Source organism: Brachyhypopomus gauderio, chromosome 5 (genome assembly GCF_052324685.1).
Source record: "Brachyhypopomus gauderio isolate BG-103 chromosome 5, BGAUD_0.2, whole genome shotgun sequence".
NCBI lineage: Eukaryota > Metazoa > Chordata > Actinopteri > Gymnotiformes > Hypopomidae > Brachyhypopomus > Brachyhypopomus gauderio.
This window is the reverse complement of record NC_135215.1, coordinates 28466349-28486351: the sequence shown is the minus strand read 5'-3', so window position 1 is coordinate 28486351 and position 20003 is coordinate 28466349. Positions and strand designations below refer to the sequence as shown.

General features: G+C 49.7%; 1 protein-coding gene across 1 annotated transcript; it reads left to right on the top strand.

Moving 5' to 3' along the window:
- The first annotated feature begins 6 nt into the window (after window positions 1-6).
- peak1 (pseudopodium-enriched atypical kinase 1) lies at window positions 7-19989 on the top strand. Its single transcript, XM_077006894.1, is given in 13 exon segments — window positions 7-157; window positions 159-1301; window positions 1303-1404; window positions 1406-1526; window positions 1529-1567; window positions 1570-2408; window positions 2410-2833; window positions 2836-3018; window positions 3021-3406; window positions 3408-3532; window positions 6026-6267; window positions 14807-15567; window positions 15715-19989. Coding segments are annotated over 13 exon segments (5643 nt in total). The 5' UTR covers window positions 7-109; the 3' UTR covers window positions 16945-19989.
- The last annotated feature ends 14 nt before the right edge of the window (window positions 19990-20003 follow it).

Sequence of the window (20003 nt, the reverse complement as noted above, 5' to 3'; positions counted from 1 at the left end):
GCAAAAGTGCCACCCTGGCCTCTGGCGTGCAGCAGCTGTGACTTCCTGGCCTCGTGTGTGATGGAGGGATTTCCTGTCCACTGAGGGCACTGCACTCGGCCCTGCAGCCATGTCTGCTTGCAACGCCTTCACTGAACACGTGTGGAAACCTGGCTAGTGTGTGCAAGAACTGCTTCAAGCCCAAGAGTCTGCATCGCCTGCCCGAGGGGGGCTTGCGCAAGCTTCCCCCTGAGCACGCCCCCAGCCCCCACAGCCACGCCTCCACCGGGGGCAGGACTAACATCAACCAGCATAGCCACTCCCCCGTGCAGGCTGGGGCTAGCACTAACGCCAACCTCGCTGGCAGCATTCAGAGAGGCAGTGGTTCCTCCCGCTCAGGCCAGTTCCGCCCTCCCGTGGCCAAGAAACCTACCATCGCGGTGAAACCCACTATGATGCTGCCCGGCTCTGGGGCAGGGCTAGATGCAGAGGGGAATCCCCAGAGAATAGTGGAGGGGGTGGAGCCTGGAAAAACTTCGGCTTTCAGCGCCTGGAATCACAACGGGCTAAATCGGAAGAGGCCCGCAGGACCAAACAACAATGAAGAAGAGGAGGGCAGAGGTGAGACAGATGGGTACGCCCCCCTCTGTCCCCCCAGCAGCAGCATCAACAACAACGGGCTGACAGATGTGCTAAAGGAGATTGCGGGTCTGGGATCAAGCCCTGGGTCCACCAGGGATGATTTCTTGGACAGAATCAGTTGCTCGTACAGGCGCTCGCTGGAGAGGGGCCTGCCTGCTGCCGGCTGCCTGGCTGCGGGAAATACCAGCGGCTGCGGCAGCGGGGCAGGCAAACGCGTCTCGCTGAGTGACAGCGCCGAGGTCATCAGCTCGGAGGGGGGGCGCTTCTGCTACCCGGAATTCTCCAGCGATGGGGAAGAGGACGAGGATGGGGACGAGGACAGCCAGGACGACGAGGAGGACGATGAGGATGACGACTGCGAGCACGAGAGCTGGGACGAGAGCGACGAAGAGCTTTTGGCTATGGAGATACGGATGCGGGGCCAGCCGCGTTTCGCTAACTTCCGTGCTGCCACCCTGTCTCCAGTCCCGTTCGCAGCTGGGAAGAAGTGGAACACTGTGCCCCTGCGAAATCGCTCGCTGCAGAGGATATGTGCGGTGGACTACGACGACACCTATGATGAGATTCTGAATGGTTATCCTTCCGTGGACTCTAATGGAGGCCCTGGACTACTCCCATATGGCACTGGCCCCCAGGGCAGTGGCTTCCTGTCAACCTCGGAGTCCATCACCTCGCCAGAAATCCTCTTCTTCCCTGCCGGAGGACTCCTGCACCTCCAGCAGTGGCAGCAGTGGTCCCTCTGGCCCTCGGAATGGACTGCACCCCCCTGTGGCTGGAGGGGAGGTCCACGGAGCAGAGGGACCCAACTGTCCGAGCACTGAGCTCACCTAAAGCCACTGAGACCCACAAAGCCGTTCTGGCCATCCAGCTGCAGGAACAAGACGCCCTTCAGAGAGAGGTAGGGCCCTTCCACAGGCTGTCCCTGGTCAGCCAATCACGATTAGCTTCAGCCCACAGAAGAGCAGGCCAAGCCATACAGAGTAGTGAGCTTGGAGAAGACCCCCATGTGTAAGCCCTACACTGTGGTGGACGTGTCTGCCTCTATGGCCAGCACGGATGAGCGAACCCCTGAGAGCACCTCCAAGCCCAAGAGCCTGAACACAACGCTGAGTCCTCCACCCTACCCTGGGGCCTCCAAAATCGTCCCTGCATTAGCTGCCTCTCCTCTTTCTCCCAAATTGCACATGTCACCCAAATCCCCTCTTTCCCCCAAGTCTGTGGCGGTATCCCCAACCACTTTGGTATCGCCGCTTGTTCCGATTTCTCCATCAGTACTAGTTTCACCTAGCACTGCTGCCGCCACCCCCAGCCACTCCTGCCGGAAGCCAGGAATCACCCGTTACCAGGAGGTGTGGACATCTAGCACCAGCCCCCGGCAAAAGATCCCGAAGGTGGAGCTGCTGAGTGGGGTGCCACACGGGCCTTCGGTACCCCCCAGACACGGCAACCACAAATCGGCTCCCACCTCCCCCATCGCCGGCCTCTCTTCATCGTGCACGGTACCCGTCAAATCGCCAAACCTGTCCGAGATCAAGTTCAACAGCTACAACAATGCCGGCATGCCTCCTTTCCCCATCATCATCAGGGACGAGCCAACGTATGCGCGCAGCTCGAAGAATGCCGTGAAGGTGCCCATTGTGATCAACCCCAGTGCCTACGACAATTTGGCCGTGTACAAGAGCTTCCTGGGCCTCAGCGGGGAGCTCCCGCCTCCCAAGCCCGGAGGAGGTGGCCGGGTGACAAGCCACACGTACGAGGAGATCGGCTCCTCCGACAGCACACAAGCCGTCCCCTACCGAGCATGTGCCCAGCAGAAAACCCACACCCGTCACCGCTGACGGAGAACGGGACCCTGTGAGGGCTGGGGAGTCTCTTCATGATAACAGAGCCAAAAGCACCGGTGAACCAAGCATAGCAGCAGCAGCCGCCAATCTCTCTGTCACTTTCTCTTCCCCCAGGGCAAGCCCCCTCTCTGGCAGCCTGGACAAAAGCAACTCCGCCACAGCCGATGTCTGTCGCAGCCGTAACTCTGGTGAGGAGCCCCTGGCGATGGGAAGTGGTGAGTGCCAGTCCTCTTGCAGCACTGGAACAGGGCACAGGGAGAAGGCCAGTATGGTGCTGTCTCAGATAGTGGCCTCCATCCAACCTCCCCAGTCTCCTCCGGAGTCGCCCTCCCCTCAGGGCAAGACCTGCAGCACCGAGGAACTCTACTCCCTCCCCCGGATGCCACTAAGGGAACCCTGAGCAGGCCCAAGTCCCTCCACTGCCCCGCCGACAGCTCGCTGATCAAGTCCCGCAAAGATGCACCACCCAAGCTCCTGCCCAAGTCCCAAAGTGCCTCGGCGGCCGAGCCCCCCACGAGTCCCAGGATCGAGCCCGGTGCACCTTTCCCCCCGCCAGGTCCACCTCCTCCCCCTACCATGCCACCAACCTGCTCCAGAGGCACTTCAGCAACTGGACCAGACCATCCGGCTCCAGGCCGAATGACGGTGAGCTCAGCCCAGGGGCAGAGGGTAGGCGTTCAGCTGACAGCAACAAGCCCAAGCGCTGGATCTCCTTCAAGAGCTTCTTCCGCCGACGGAAGGATGAGGAAGAACAGAAGGAGAAAGCAGAGCGAGAGAAGGAGAAAGGGAAGCTGGTGGGTTTAGATGGGACTGTGATAACCATGCTGCCTCCACCCCCAATCCAAAGGCAGCACTGGTTTTCAGAGTCGAAGACTGATGACCCCAACCAGAAGCCAACGATCATATTCACATATAAACCTGAGAGTGGCGTAGGGGGTGACGGGGGAGGCGGAGCTTCGAGTAGAGGAGTGTAACACATCGACGGTAGGGTCCGGCGCAGCACTGTCTTTCAACCAATCAGGTCCCCCGAAGAGCAGAGCCAGCCTCCTTATCAGCAAAGTCATGAGGTAGATCTCTCTCTCTCTAATCCCCTCTCTCTCTCTCTCTCTCTCTCTCTCTCTCTCTCCTCTCTCCTCTCTCTCTCTCTCTCTCTCTCTCTCTCTCTCTCTCTCTTTAACCATCTCCCTCTGTACCTCTCTATCTCACTTTCTTCTTCTCTTCTGTATCTGGGTTGTGAACCATCGTAAATTCTTTCCCTTTACTTTATTGCCCTTTGTGGTTCCCCTTTTATTGTGTGAAACGTTGACTCCCTCAACCTGTCGTGACCAGACTCTGTTGTGTTTAATGATCTTCCCGCCTCGTTGCGCACTGATCTAATTCCTGTGACACCACACTGAGCACGGATCCTTCTAATATGTTGTTGCATTCTAATAAGCTTCCTTATAGTGAAGGTACAGTGACCTGGACTATGACCTTGCTCTGGTGGACTCTCTTGGGGACTTGGTGATTTTCTTTGTTTGTGTTTGTTTACATGTTTACACACTATGTTGGTTTACTCTTTTGACCAGTCTCACCATTGTTTCCTTCATAAGGGCTCCCATCACCATTCATTGTGGTCATCAATAATGAGATCAGTTTGAGTCATGTGTTTCACATCCTGGGTTCAAAGTTTCAAGGTTTGTTTACCTTATATAATAAGCACCTCAAGACAAGGCACAGTTGCGTTTCTGGTGGTGAAGAGATCCCGTTCGTAGCACTCTCTCCTTAAAACACAGCCTATTAATGATATTTTAATGGTGTTTGTAATGTCAGTATAGTTTGGTGCTGTCCAAAGTCCCAGATCATCAGTATCAGCAGTTAGACATCTGCCATGTGATTTCCCAAGTAGAGGAAGAGTTAATCACTTTCCTGTATATGAATGTGCAGCTGTAGAAGGCGTGTCCAGATACATGCAGAGTAGACCTTGCAGGTGAATACCTGAGTGAGAGAGAGAGAGAGTAAGAAAGAGAGAGAGTGTGTAAGAAAGAGGGAGAGAGAGAGAGAGAGAGAGAGAGAGAGAGAGAGAGAACGTGAGTGTACAAGAGAGAGAGAGAGTACACATGAGAGAGTGGTTAACCAGGCCTGAATGTGAGAGAGCTTCCAGATATGGGCAGCTGTGTGAGCCAGTACAGCAGGTAAGCCAGGTCTTTGAGGGGGGGGGGGGGGATAAGTGTGGGTGTGTGTGTGCGCACATGTTTTCTGAACATTAATGCCTCACTGAACAGCTAAAATGCGAGGAACTTTTAGTTTTAGGCCATCTCAACAAGTTCTAACATAGTCGGGCTTCAGTCCTAAAGACATGAAGCCCTGTATTTGCCAGGTTTACAGCAGCACACACTGTAGCTGTGCATTTGTGCTGTAGTGTGGTGAAAAGTCTTATCAGTGAATGCATATGCAGTAATGCAGTATGCATTAACTCCCAGACACTCGGGACTTCCTGTTAACAAACCTTTGTTTTGGTGGTATAATACCAGGAAGAAGTGGATTGATGTTGAGACATGAATGTGCACCTCCAGCTCTGTAAAATCCACGCTGGCGTGAAATTGTTTGTTTTTCTTGTGAATTTTTTTTGCCTTTGGGCTGTGCTATCACGGGGAGGGAGTGTTTCTGATTGCATGGTTGTGCCACGGGTACGCTGGTCCTGGGCAGGTCCACTGCAGGACATACTTCTCCCTGTGCTTTTACACAGAGCCTGTGTGGTAATTGTTTGTGGGTTCCAGTTGTGGGTCCCACCAAATTCAGATAGCGGGCGTTTGGTAGCGTGCTATGCATAGTTGTCCACTACTGACATGTGCTGATGTCAGATGTGCTGTTTACTGTGATTGTAAGACCACAGCAATTCTAAATCTATTCAAATACCAAAGTGCTATTTATTAGCAAACCATTCTCATGCTAAATAGTGTATTAATCTGAATCATTTGAACTGCATTAGACTAAATCTTGTCGATTTGTAGTCTTAATGGTAAGTGTTGGTCTGTAGCTGGACAGGCAGATCTAAGCACCTCAACGTGAACTCCTCCTACACGGCAGTAACAGCCAGCACACACACACACACACACACACACACACACACACACACTCTCTCTCTCTACTGGGCCCCTCACAGTGCCTAGCAGCAGGTTCTTCAAACAATGCCTGGTGCTGAAATATTAAGGGAAAGCTAAATAATAATATAAGCCTGGAGCTATAAATACTAGTGTGAGTGGTTAATAAGCCCTTATTCCCTGGGTTGAACTGAGCAGAAGCACTTCAGGTTGTTACTTAATGAAGCGGCCACACTGCTGTCTGATGAAGGCTGTGCTGCTTTCTGATGAAGGTGGCCTAGAGTTTAATGAAGTCTGACTCTAAACTCAGTCTCAGTCTAGACACTGTGTGTTCTGGATGTTTGTTTAAGAACATATTTCTCTATTCATATTAATTTGTATTACCGGTAATTTCCAGATTTGTGTTCATCTACAATGTTGTGGATTCATTGTACAGTGGAAATTGCTCTCTGGGGTTTACTCCATTGCCTCCTGTAGCCAGATGCCGGTTGAGAGTCCAGAGGTGGAGATGCCCGCCCCGGTCCCCTGCCTCCCCGCCAAGCTGGAGCTGACACCCGTGTGTGAGGTGACCAGACAGTGTACGCAGGCCCCCGCCAGCCATCTTTCCCCCAGCGAGGGCAGCGCCAGTGTGGGCGAGCCAGAGGAAGACGAGGGCCCACACACGCTGGCCCACTCCTGCTCCGTGCCCAGCCCCGGCGGTGCCACCTACACCAACCTCGGTAAGCACCGCCCCTCCGGTAAAGCTGGACAATAAACCCACCTGGGAGGAAGCCAGCAATTGCTGGTGGCTGTGGTGGTGATTAACTCTGCATGCTTGCTCCTATTTCACAAAAAGGGGATTGTCTGCTGAATTCTCTGCTGTGTGCAAAAGAGAGTCAAGGAAACGTTTGTAGTTTGAATGAATAAATCATGGGGAACTAGAGACATGGCATCCTTTGAGCCTCGTCAACAGCACCAAGTTGCCCTAGATGAAATGTATTTGTTCTGAATGAGAAGCCAATACATCGTGGTTCTGGAATATTGGATGTGGGGTTTTACCCCAAATATATTGTCACTGCGTAAGATTTAATTGGCCATATATTTGGTTTAAAATGCACATAATGCAGGCACAGTATTTGTACATGCTTGTGTGTGTGTGTGTGTGTGTGTGTGTGTGTGTGTGTGTGTGTGTGTGTGTGTGTGTGTGTGTGTGTGTGCACACGCCTGCTTCTGCTGATCACATTAGTGCTGCTGCTTGCTCAGAAAGTGTGGCTACGAACTTTTTCAATTCTCACCTTTCATCACAGCAAAGAGATGAAGGCTTTTCACTGCTTTGGCTGTGATATGGGAGTCTTCCTCCTACTGCACCTTTAAGAGTGGTGGGTGAACGCCACAATGTCAAAATGACTAAAATTGCCTTATTTAGCCATAATTAAATGGTGCATTTAGTGTTATGATATCGCCTTGATTTGCACACTTGAAGATTAGATATTATGTTGTTACCCAGTGATTGTTAGACTGCTAAAAAGAAGTATATGGAAAGTTTTCTTTGCACGTAAAGTAAACAGGGACGAACTCCCATTCTTTATGCGGTACTTTGGTGTCTCAGAAGGTTGTATCTCGCTATGTAAAGACTTTCCACAGACTATCTAGCTCCCTAATGTCACAGCTAGTTATCCGTGACGGATCAGAGCCATCTGGCCTGTATTGTATGTCATTAACTTCCCCAGCAGCAGACGTGTTTCTACTGTCTACCAATCAGCAATCAGCCTGTCCGCGCCAGCACACGCATCTCCGTGGCAGACGCTGTCTGGATGGCGCTTCATTCGCTGTGGGAGGTGTGAGGCGTAGATGTGGGGAACTTTGAGTCAAATCGAGTGAAGGCCTGGGCAACGTGTCTAAACAGCAGCCGTTTACCTTTGGGGTGGCTATGGGGGGGTCTTAGAGCTGGGGTTTTGAGAGCAGCTGAGGCCGGGCATGGGGCTTCCGCTCTCTGCCACTGCCGGGGAATGTGCAATTTGTGACTGCTGTGTTTGAGATGAGTGGCTGTGGAGGGGAGTGGCGGCTGTGGAGGGGAGTGGCGGCTGTGGAGGGGAGGAGTGGCGGCTGTGGAGGGGAGTGGCGGCTGTGGAGGGGAGTGGCCTGCTCTGTGTTCTCATGCGCCCATTCTCTTCCCACCTCGCTCTCATGCATGCAAGCACACGCACGCTGTCTCTGTCACACTCTCAATCACCTCTCTCGTACACAAGTGCACACACGCACACATGTAAATGTGGTAGAAAAGGGAGCGCAACTGACCAAATCTGAGAGAGAGCTGTAACAGTGCTCTCTTCCACTCACGCTCTCGCTCTCCCTCTCTCTCTCTCTCTCTCTCTCTCTCTCTCTCTCTCTCTCTCTCATCCTCCATCTTTTTGACTTGTTTTGGTGGTGTGTTGTGGGGTGTTCTTTATACCCTTGTTTCTCTGAACTTTGCGGACTGAGAGAGTGGCACAGCTGAGGTAGGATTTCTCTTCTTGCTCATTTCTCTCATCCTGTCTGTGCTGGTGGCTTTTATTTTTACACTTTTTCCTCACCCAGGAGCCACTATGAGTGAATCAGCCAGTGTTCTGAGATTGTTGAACTGGGTTTACCTAGTGTGTAAGCAAGGCTTATTATACAGAAGGCTTAAAAGCCCAGTGAAGCTGTTTGCTTGAATAGAGAAGATGGTTGAGAATTAGACTGAGTAATTTAATGAGTCACTGGAAAGCTGTTATCTCTAAAATCAGCACTGTTGTTGTGACTGTTTTTATAGCAGGATGTCCAAAGGACGAATATGTTCATACGTGTATAAAGTAAGAAAAAGAAACCAAAAGTGAGAATAAAAATAGGTGTGGATATATGCACAGGTATCTTCTGCTGCCTAGACCTTTGATGGCAAAAAACTAGTCACCACAGCTCCATCAGTTTGAAGGTTTGTTGAAATAATATGTGAAAGTGGACTGTGAATAATTTCCAGAACCTTTTAACCATGGTAACCTGGTTCCACCCATGTTCTTCCCCCGTGTCCAGGAGGGGCCAGACTAGCAGTTCTTCCCACTGGCCAACAGTTAATCCTCCCTGCTGTAAATACATGATCAATCACATAATTAAAGAGGTCTTGTAGCTCAACGTTAGCAAAATCGTTAATAGAATAAACAATAAAATAGAATATAAACTCTTATTAGCCAGCCTCAATGTTTAAAGCGCTGGCGAAATGAATGACATTAATGTTCTTGTTACAATGGTACCTGTCAATGAGTGGGATACATTAGACAGCAACTGCACAGTCATGTGTAAAGTTAAAGTCGATGTGCTGGAAGCAGGAAGATTGGACAAGCGTAAGAATCTGATCGACTTTGACATGCGGGGCCACATGGTGAGGTTTAGATGACTGAGCCTGAGCACCAAACAGCAGGTCGTGGGGGGTACACAGTATGCAGTGCTCCAAGGACGGACAACCAGTGAACTAGTAACAGGGTCACGGGTACCTAAGACCCACAGATTATCTAGTCCCACAGAGATGATTACTGATTAGAACATGCAGGGCTTCACAGTTTGGTGCATATGGGGCTACGTAACAGCAGACCAGCTTGAGGGCCCCCCCTGACCCCTGATCCCCACTGAGAGGAATGTACCAAAACGTTCAGGGTGACCTGTCTGATTGGGTGTCTGTAGGACATTGCTGGAATATCAAGCCCAGTCCATGGAGACCCCAATTTGCAACTTCACAGACTTGAAGGTTCTGCTGCTAATGTCCTGGAGCCAGATATGACAGGATACCTGGTGAAGTCGTACAGATCTTGTGGAGTCCAATACCTGATGCGTCAGAGCAGTTTTGGCACCATGAGAAAGACCTACAGTATTAAGCAGGTGATTGTAATGTTATGGCAGGTGATCATGTATATCAGTTCCTGATGTAGTAAGAAAGTTTCTCTAAGATATTAAGGCATCTGAAGTATTTGTTTTTAACAATTCACTTTGACAAAAAATGTTTTATATAAAGTAATTGGGATATCAACAAATATCTCAGTTTGGCTTTAGTGTACAAAATTAAAAAAAAAAATTAAATGTAAAGATATATATATATATACACTGTGTGCAGAATTATTAGGCAAGTGAGTATTTTGATCACATCATCCTTTTTATACATGTTGTCCTACTCCAAGCTGTATAGGCTTGAAAGCCAACTACCAATTAAGTAAATCAGGTGATGTGCATCTCTGTAATGAGAAGGGGTGTGGCCCAATGACATCAACACCTTATATAAGGTGTGCTTAATTATTAGGCAACTTCCTTTCCTTTGGCAAAATGGGTCAGAAGAGAGATTTGACGGACTCTGAAAAGTCAAAAATTGTGAGATGTCTTGCAGAGGGATGCAGCAGTCTTGAAATTGCCAAACTTTTGAAGCGGGATCACCAAACAATCAAGCATTTTGTGACAAATAGCCTACAGGGTCGCAGGAAGCGTGTTGAAAAGAAAAGGCACAAAATAACAGCCCATGAACTGAGGAAAATCAAGCGTGAAGTTGCCAAGATGCCATTTGCCACCAGTTCTACCATATTTCAGAGCTGCAACGTTACTGGAGTATCAAAAAGCACAAGGTGTGCAGTACTCAGGGACATGGCCAAGGTAAGGAAGGCTGAAAACCGACCACCTTTGAACAAGAAACATAAGCTAAAACGTCAAGACTGGGCCAAGAAATATCCTAAGACTGATTTTTCCAAGGTTTTTATGGACTGATGAAATGAGAGTGACTCTTGATGGACCAGATGGATGGGCCCGAGGCTGGATCAGTAAAGGGCAGAGAGCTCCAATTCGACTCAGACACCAGCAAGGTGGAGGTGGAGTACTGTTATGGGCTGGTATAATCAAAAATGAACTTGTGGGACCTTTTCGGGTTGAGGATGGAGTGAAGATCAACTCCCAGACCTACTGCCAGTTTCTAGAAGACACCTTCTTCAAGCAGTGGTACAGGAAGAAGTCGGTATCGTTCAAGAAAAACATGATTTTCATGCAGGACAATGCCCCATCACATGCATCCAAATACTCCACAGCGTGGCTGGCCAGTAAAGGTCTAAAAGAAGAAAAAATAATGACATAGCTCCCTTGTTCACCTGATCTGAACCCCATAGAGAACATGTGGTCCATCATAAAACGTGAGATCTACAGGGAGGGAAAACAGTAGACCTCTCTGAACAGTGTCTGGGAGGCTGTAGTGGCTGCTGCACGCCATGTTGATCGTAAACAGATCAAGCAACTGACAGAATCTATGGATGGAAGACTTCTGAGTGTCATCATGAAGAAAGGTGGCTATATTGGTCACTAATTTGTTTTTGGTTTTGATTTTGAATGTCAGAAATGTTTATTTCTAAATTTTGTTATATTGGTTTACCTGGTGAAAATAAACAAGTGAGATGGGTATATATTTGTCTTTTATTAGGTTGCCTAATAATTCTGCACAGTAATAATTGCCTGCATAAACAGATATCCTCCTAAGATAGCCAAATCTAAAAAAAAAAAAACACTCCAACTTTCTAAAATATTAAACTTTGATATTTATGAGTCTTTTGGGTTGATTGAGAACATAGTTTTTGTTCAATAATAAAAATAATCCTCTCAAATACAACTTGCCTAATAATTCTGCACACAGTGTATATATATATATATATATATATATATATATATATATATATATATATATATATATATATATATATATATAATGATGTCATCAGAAGAAAATGGCAGGAGAGGACGGCTATAATGAAGTTGGCACCTCTGAGGCTCTGGGTCATAATCCCATGACGAGCCTGAGATTCTGACTCATGTAACACAAGTGCCTGTATGTGCTTGTCACAGAACGGGCCTAAACTTCATCTGTCTTTTCTCAGTTCCCGCTCCCCCTTAGTGTTTTCCTTCAGTAGACGAGATGAATCGTTTAAAGGTTTTTAGGTTGAGAGGTTTTTAGTCTGCTTCTGCTCTAGGGTTAACGCTTCTGAAAAGCAAAGCTGTCGTCCTCAGAGCTAACGCTACAGGTGTGGACGCTGCCTGCTCCTGCCTGCCAGTCTGTTTCCACAGTTCCAGCTCAGGATCTCACACTTCAGTGGTTCAGTTAGTGTTGCTGTTGGACTTGGGGGAAGTACGAGGGCACTGAGGTGGTGGGAGGTGACTGGTCCCACAGTAGCTGACTGGGAGGGTTCAGAGGTGGTGGGAGGTGACTGGTCCCACAGTAGCTGACTGGGAGGGTTCAAAGTCACACCTGATGGGCACTGGTATTAAATGCAGCTCATGCTTTTGATGAAATCATTTTCATCATGTGGGAGGGTGGGGTTGTGTGAGTCATAAGAGCATCAGAGGACATCTGCAGATTGGAATTAGGGAGAGATTATGACTCCTTTGGGGATTAAGGCAGATTCCAGATGGCATGGTCCACTGTGAGGTTATAACTTCCAGGGCATTTCTGCTTTTGTGCTGTTTTTTTTGTTGTTGTTGTTTATTTATCTATCAGTCTATCTAGAGAGTGTGCTTCCATGTTTATTGATGTGTGGTAGGGCCTGGAGCAGTTTCATTCTGCAACTACTTTAATAGGAAGTTTGTTTGTCTGTCTGTCAGTTCACACTGAAGTTCCGTGTGGACACATTGCACATTACCCCTGTAGCTGTTGTTGAAAATATTTCCATGAATCAGACTGCTGTGTTTACCAAGCTGTTTCTTTGCTCTGGTGCACCTCTGTGAGGAGTTTACTATTACTGCCAATGTGTGATTGGTTGTGTAAGACTTGTACCTGTGTTAAGTAAATTGTAAAGCGACCTTGGGTATCTTGAAAGGCGCTATATAAAACATTCATTCATTCCTACCTCTCTTACACTTGGCTGTTGAGGAATACAGGAATTCATGAATACTGTGGAGTATGGGACACCCGTCCTGTGGAGGACAGGACACTCATCTTTTTAAACTAGCATATGGATGATACTATGTATCTGTCTCTATGGTCATTTTAAGTTGTATGTGCACTTACCTTTTTATTTATATTATTATCTATTGTACAGTGTCCTTGGGTCATTTGAAAGGCGCTTTTAAATAAAATTTATTATTATCATTACCCGTCCTGTGTGGCTGGGTGTTACGGCCCTTAGTGCAAGGTGGATCGTAAGAAAAGGACGCAATATAAATCAACCAAGACACCACACAAGTACGGTTCTTTCGTCCAACAATTTTTATATTTGTGTTGTGTTTTCTATTTTCCAACCCCTTGTAAACAACAAAACAACTTGGCTGTTTTCCTCAAAACTCTAAAGTGTTGTCGATAGGATTCTGGTACGAACTCGTAGCGGTTTTACCCTCTTGAGCTTTTCCTACAAATGTACATTGCACCAAAAGTGTCTACACTCCTTTCAGCCATTTCAAAGCTGTAGCAACACGCTCGAAAGGATCAAAATACAAATCAACTTCTGCTTCTCTAAATTTAGGTACTAATCTGATTTGCCTACTAACGTCAAAATCAGAGGGCTCACCTGTATGTCCAGTGGGAGTCAGACGCGGTGAAGACACAGACGTTTCAACTCTCCTAGCTTCCAACTCTAGCTGGTTTAACCGGACCTCTTTCTTGGCCTGTATTTCCAAGGCACGAACGTTCTGACACTGAATTTCCAGCTCAAGCTCCTTTAAACGCAGTAACATAGCAGGATCAGTAGTGCATACTGTCGGCGAAGCAAACGCAGTGCCTGGAGACCCAATCGTGGCTTCCGCCACAGTCTCATGTTCTACCTTGACACCATCCACACCACCCGACACAGCACAAGTTGTCTCCTGTAAAACGCTTTTGTCCACCAGCCTTAATCTCGACCTTAAGACTAAAGAAGTCCAGCTATTAACGAGAGATCAGCTTTATGGCATAGTTCCAATTGTTCTGCCGACGGGTTGCACTCAAACTTTTCTAAATGAAACATCATCAAAACCAGAAGCCTACAAATCCACAAAAAACACAAACACACCCCACCACAAAAGGAAAACAGCCAAGGAGCAAACAACCAAGGAGGACGAGCCCCCAATTTATGATAGGGCCCATAGTGTAAGGTGGCTCGTAAGAAAAGGACACAACATAAATCAACCAAGACACTACACAAGTACGGTTCTTTCGTCCAACAAGTTGAACAACGTTTCAAAGTTTTCTATTTTCCAACCCCTTGTAAACAACAAAACAACTTAAGGAGATAACATTTGGAAGGGCTTGTGCCAAAATAACAAACAAAAACAAGCTAAACGCCCCCCCCCCCCCCCCCCCCCCGCTTCTAACTTTCCTAAACCAAAAGAAATAACCAAATAAACACAGACCAGTCGTCCCTAACTCCCTATCCTCTCACAAAAACAGGAGAAAAGAACGATTCAAATAAATAGGCACTCACCCAAGCAAAATACAAACGAAACAACAACTTAATGAGAGAACATGGACCCACACCAACAAGTCTGGTTAGGACTATAACGGCTCATAAGGCACATTAAAACAAAAACATGCGCCCAAAACATGGACTAACGTCTCAAATCGGTTGTATCCGAACATACACAAGTCAGACACAAATCAAAACACCCTACTATGCAATGCTTTGGCAAAGAGGACCACGTGGTGAACTGAAAAACAACACACCACGGGCCACCGTACCAGGAGCACGAACTTCTTATAAAGGGAAACCAATTATTGAAGTAGCCAATCCCGTCGTCCCATCATCACATGGAAGCAGCACTTGTCTTCCATCTCGTCTTTCTTGCTCGCCCTCTAGTGGAAAACCTGCAAGAAAACCCGCTAGCACAAACAAAAAGAAAACCAGGCACGCAACACTGGGCTGTGGAGGACGGGACTCCCGTCCTGTGAGGCTGGGCCTCTTCCACAAACTACAGCCTTCCCTCTCAGTTCTGGATGGAAACTGACACAGGCAGACAGACAGATCTGGGGACAGACGAAATGGAAATCAATTCTGTGCTTGCTCTATTGGCATCTCTGTTAGTCTGACCAACCCAGACTGCTCTCTGAAGAGCTGAAGCTCAGCAGCAGGCTTGGTGACCCCATGCGTAAATGTTACGTCGATGGCACGTGTGGACAAGTGTCTTGTTTACATGGATTGGGTTCTGTGGTGGTACTTCTGATGTACTGTTTTCAGAAGTGGATGGATATATGTGTCTGTAAACTCATTCTTAACCTTAATCTTGACAAACTTCAGCCTGAGTAACCCCCCTCTGTCTCTCTTTCTTTCTCTTTCACTCTAGGTCAGTCTAGAGCCAGTATGATCCCATTGAAGCATCCCAGACACCTCAAAACTTCTGACGATGCTCTTCACTCTGATTCTGAGGGTGCAGATCCCAGCAGCAGAGCCACGCCCCCACCACTGCCCAAGAAGTCAGTGCCACGTGCCCACACGGAGCCCTCTCTATCCAGGGAGCCTGTGGCCCCGCGGCCCCGGGGCGAAGTACGCCCAGGCGGCACCAATCTGAGCGTGGCGAACCCGCTCTACGACCTGGACTCCACCTGGGACACGGCCAGCCAGAGCTCCTCGCTCAGCTCCGACGCCCGACAGCTTGACGAGTCGGGCGACTCACTAGAACGACCTGTGGGGGGGCGGAGCCTGTCCTGCCTGACCAACAGCGGCCAGGCGCAGGGCCCCGAGAGGCGGGCTGCCGAGCGGAGGGGCTGCCGCAGCACCGAGAGCCTGACCGCCAGGGGGCGTTCCTCCGGCAGGGGGCGGGACGGGGGCGGGGCCAAGCCCCAGCGACAGGCGCTGTACAAGGGCATGGAGAGCTGGGAGGAGGTGGTGGGGCGCATACGCAGCCTGCACACGGAAACTCTGTGCAAGCTGGCCGGCCGCTGCGAGGACCGTTTCATGGCGGGCCAGAAGGAGCACCTGCGCTTCGGTACCGACAGCTGGTCTCACTTCCGGCTGACCACGGGCAAGCCGTCCTGCGAGGCGGGAGATGCAGTGTACTACACCGCCGCCTACGCCAAGGACCCGCTCGTCAACTACGCCGTCAAGGTAACGCCGATGTGAACGCCTTGTGAATAGAACGTTCAATTAAAAGCTTGTTGAACAGTTGTGCCGTTTTTCCCTCCACTGTTTTGTTTGTGATGAACTCGTTGAGATGTTGGAGCACAGGTGGTGAAGTGGTTCTTTCTCTCCCAGATCTGCAGGTACAAGGTGAAGGACACGCAGCAGCAGTTCTTCCACAGCCTGGCCGTACGCCAGAGTCTGCCCGTGCACTTCAACATCCAGCAGGACTGCGGGCACTTCCTGGCCGACGTCCCTGCCCGCCTACTGCCCTGGGAGGAGGAGGAGGAGGATGAGGAGGAGGACGCAGAGAAGAAGGAGAAGGAGAAGGAAGGGAGTCGTCTGGACTCGGGGGAGGAGCCTGCGGCGGGGCGGGGCCGGGAGGCGGCGGCCTCCGGCGTGGGGGCGGGCCCAGGCGGGAAGCTGCGCAGCCGCGTGGTGGTGATCACGCGCGAGGTGCCCTTCCAGACGGTGGCCGACTTCGTGCGGGACGGCGTGGCGCGACACGCCCGCAACCCGGAGCTGTACGAGCGGCAGGTGTGTCTGCTGCTGCTGCAGCTGTGCGCGGGCCTGGAGCACATGAAGCCCCATCACGTCACGCACTGCGACCTCCGCCTGCACAACCTGCTGCTGGTGCACTGCCAGCCGGGCAACCCGTGGAACCTGGACCTGCTGGAGCCCAACAACAACGGAGGCGCAGGGGCGGGGCCGGTGGTGGCCGCCGCCTCCTCCGCATGCCCCGCCCGCCTCATCATCAGCAACTTCTCGCAGGCCCGCCAAAAGAGCGGCGCGGGGGCCGGGGGGGCCGGGCGCGAGGCACCGGCGGACCGATCCCGCCTGGCTCCCGAGCTGGCGGCCGCCGCGCAGTACCGCAAGTGCGACGAGTTCCAAACCGGCATCCTCATCCACGAGATGCTGCACCGGCCCAACCCGTTCGAGGAGGCTCCCGAGCTGAAGGAGGGGGAGTACGCGACCTCCGACCTGCCGCCGCTGCCCGCCCGCTCCCTCTACTCGCGGGGCCTCCAGCGGCTGGCGGGGCTGCTGCTCAACGCCAACCCGTCCGAGCGCATTCGCATGGGCGAGGCGCGCGCCTGCGTTCAGTGCCTGCTGTGGGGGCCGCGCGAGGATCTCTTCAACGCTCTGGGTCCCTCCGCCTCTCCCGCCCAGCGCCAGGCCACGCTGCAGAACTGGCTGGACCTGAAACGCACGCTGATGATGATCAAGTTCGCCGAGCGCTCGCTGGACTCGGGCTGCAGCGTGAGCCTGGAGGACTGGCTCTGCTGCCAGTACCTGGCCTTCGCCACCACGGACTCCATCGACGGGGTCATACGCCTCCTGCAGGAGCCGCAGGGGCAGCTGCTCTGAGCTCTGCTGCTCGCGCCTAGACTCGTTCGGACACGCCCCCCGCACGGCTGTGTCGTCATTGCCGTAGTGACTCACAGGCCACGCCCTCGCTGGAGTCTGCTAGCACATGCACATTTGCGCTGTAAACGTGGTTGTTTTTTTGTTTTTGTTTTGGTTTTGGTTTTATTTGGGGGGGGGATGTGGATGTTGTTGTGTTATTCGTTAATATACGGTTTTCTTTGATATTGGTTGGTGAAGAGCAATTCACACAGCGTAATTAGTTATTTGCTTTATAAACAGCTTAATATTTCGCTCAGTGCTGCAATTTGGTGCATTATCTGATAGTGAAAATGTTTATTTGTTTGTTCATGCTTTGATCGTTGTCCTTCTAACGTACAGTTAGCGGAATGACTTGCAGTACAGTCTCCGTGATACAACGCTAACACATGCCAGCACGAGTTTAGAGTTCCAGCTGTTTCGGAGAGCACTGGTCTGGCACCAGCCGCTATCCCCCTGTGCTGGAACTTTGTGTTTACCTAGCTGAGCTCTGTCAGGAGCTCACCTGCCTCACCGGTTCAGGGTCAGCAGTATGCCAGTAGTGGAGCAGGTAGGCCTGGGGTCTTCCGCACCTCCACACCTGAGTGTTGGGATGAGGAGCTCAGTGTTGAGATGAGAGAGAGATGTTCCTGAGAGCCACACGTACTCCACCACTCATCCCTGACTCCCCCTCTCCACCTCTCTACCCTTCTTTCTCCCCTCTCTTCCTCTCTCCCCCTCTTTCTCCCTCTCCACCTCTCTCCCTCCTTCCCCTCTCTCCACCTCTCTCTCTCCCTCCCTCCCCCTCCCCCCTCTCCCCATCTCCACCACTCTCACACCACTCCCTCAGTGATTATCCACCATCTAGTCCTCATAAATGCCCCTTTTTCCTTCACAAAGCAAGATGTACATGAAATTTCACTCAGTACAACTACTTATCTCAAATTTAGCATGAAATCTGTCTGTCGTCATCGGAATGATTTGCATATTATGTGAAAGAATTGTTACAAATGATTGTAAAGCAAATGGAGTGGAGATATTTTTGTAGCACCACAATTTACCAAAGGATACCAAAGAGAGTTGGCCTCTATTTTGACATTCTAACAAAAATTGCAATAGAGCATATTTTTAAATGTTTTTAGCACCTAATTAAAAGCTTACTCAAGGAGACCTGAATCAGCTGAAGACTACAGTGAGGTTATTAAAGTGTCCTTATGCAGATATACAGAGAAGAAGCAACTTGGTTCTCATGTGAAAGTGGAGAGATGTTTCATGATTGTTCATTGAAGGTGTTAGCGACGGTTTGGGGGTCTCCAGAGAGCTAGTTCCATTTCTGACGCCCCAGACGGAATCACCCTAAAAGCAGGACTGCGGAACTGGGATGAGTCTGCCCCACATGATCAAGGTTGAAATCACAGACACTCTTGTACCTTTTATGGATTTATGTGCAATCATTGTAAATTTTTGTTACCTATGGAAACAGTATTTAAGCATATTTTATATACTTGATATTATGCAGCATTCAGTTATTCGGTAAATTCTGTTTGGCACATAATTAATTATGGTGCCTGCATTAAGGCCCAGTTTGTTTTGTTTTATGAAGCATAATTTCCATTATTTCAACAATTTATGTCCAGGCGTTTGGATGATAACTCTCTAGTATACAACTGTCTTTGAGTGCATGTTACTGAGTGTGGACTTGTGAGGATTTGTCAGGAAGTGCACATATATATAATATTTTTTTTTCCCCATGGTTTTTGTTGACTCTGTGTGCACGTGCATGTGTGTGGACGGGTGTGTGCGGGTGTTTGCACGTGTGTGGGTGGGTATGTGCGTGTGCACACATGCTTATTTTGAAATGTTCAGGCGTAGGGAAGGACTTGAAGATCATGTGACCGAGTGGAGCTCTGGAACCAGCAGCAGTTGTGACTGAAGTTCCTTTAATACCGCATTCACAGAAGGATCACTGCACGCAGTCTCTCTCCCTCACACACACACACACACACACACACACACACACACACACGCATACAGTGAACTCTCGCAGGCATCTCCCACAGATGGAGAAGATGCTCCTTCTTCATCCAGGCAGGGATGCGACTCCGTCAGCGCTGTCCTGTGGGTGCTGTGCCATGCGGGAGCTTTGCAGGTTTGATTGCTGCACGTGGGTGCGGTCACTGAAATGCTTTCACGCAGGCAGAACATTGAGCCCTGCTGCTGTCAGTCACGCGGAGGGCGGGACAGCTCCCTCCTACTAGCGTGGATGGCCGTGTCGCTGCATTCGTGTCATTTGAAGGTAACAGCCACTGAAAGGTCTGTTTCCATGAGCATGTATAAGTGTGTGTGTGTTTGTGTGCTTTAGAAGCCTCCGATTGCTGCTGGGCTGACCGATGTACTGGGGAATGTCTGCGTACTGTACTGACTGCCCTGTTGTGGGGAGGGTTTTTCTCCCTCCCGTTTGTACTTAGTTGTGTGAAACTGAATGCGTGCAAACGCCCAGGGCTGTGTGACCCTGGCCGGCTGTTACGTCTGTCAGCAGGACCTTTACTTACCCATGCTTGCATATCCCAAGGGGAATAGCAGTGCTTAAACACTCATGTCCGCAGTAGTAAAGGAAGTGTTCAGCCTGCACTGTGACATCTGTTCTGTTCGGCCTGTGTGCTGTGACGTATGTATGTATATATGTATGTATGTATGTATGTATGTATTTGATGTATGTATGTGACGTGTATGTTTCGAATGTATGGTCTACAATCCCCCTCTAGGCAGTGATTAGAGAGTTTCGCCACTTCATACTAAATTATCCAAGACAATATTCCATTCTCCTATGCATTATCTTTCAGTCATATTTCCAACAGTGTGGCAGTTTTACTGTTGCTTACCAGTGTATTTTAATGGCCACTGATCATATAAAGAGCTCTTCTGGCTTTATATATATATACACACACAAAGTATATATGTATATCTAATGTCATATGGCCTTTGTTGTCTGAATTAACCAATAGTAATAAAATTATGAATATGTTTTTATATGCTGTATGTGT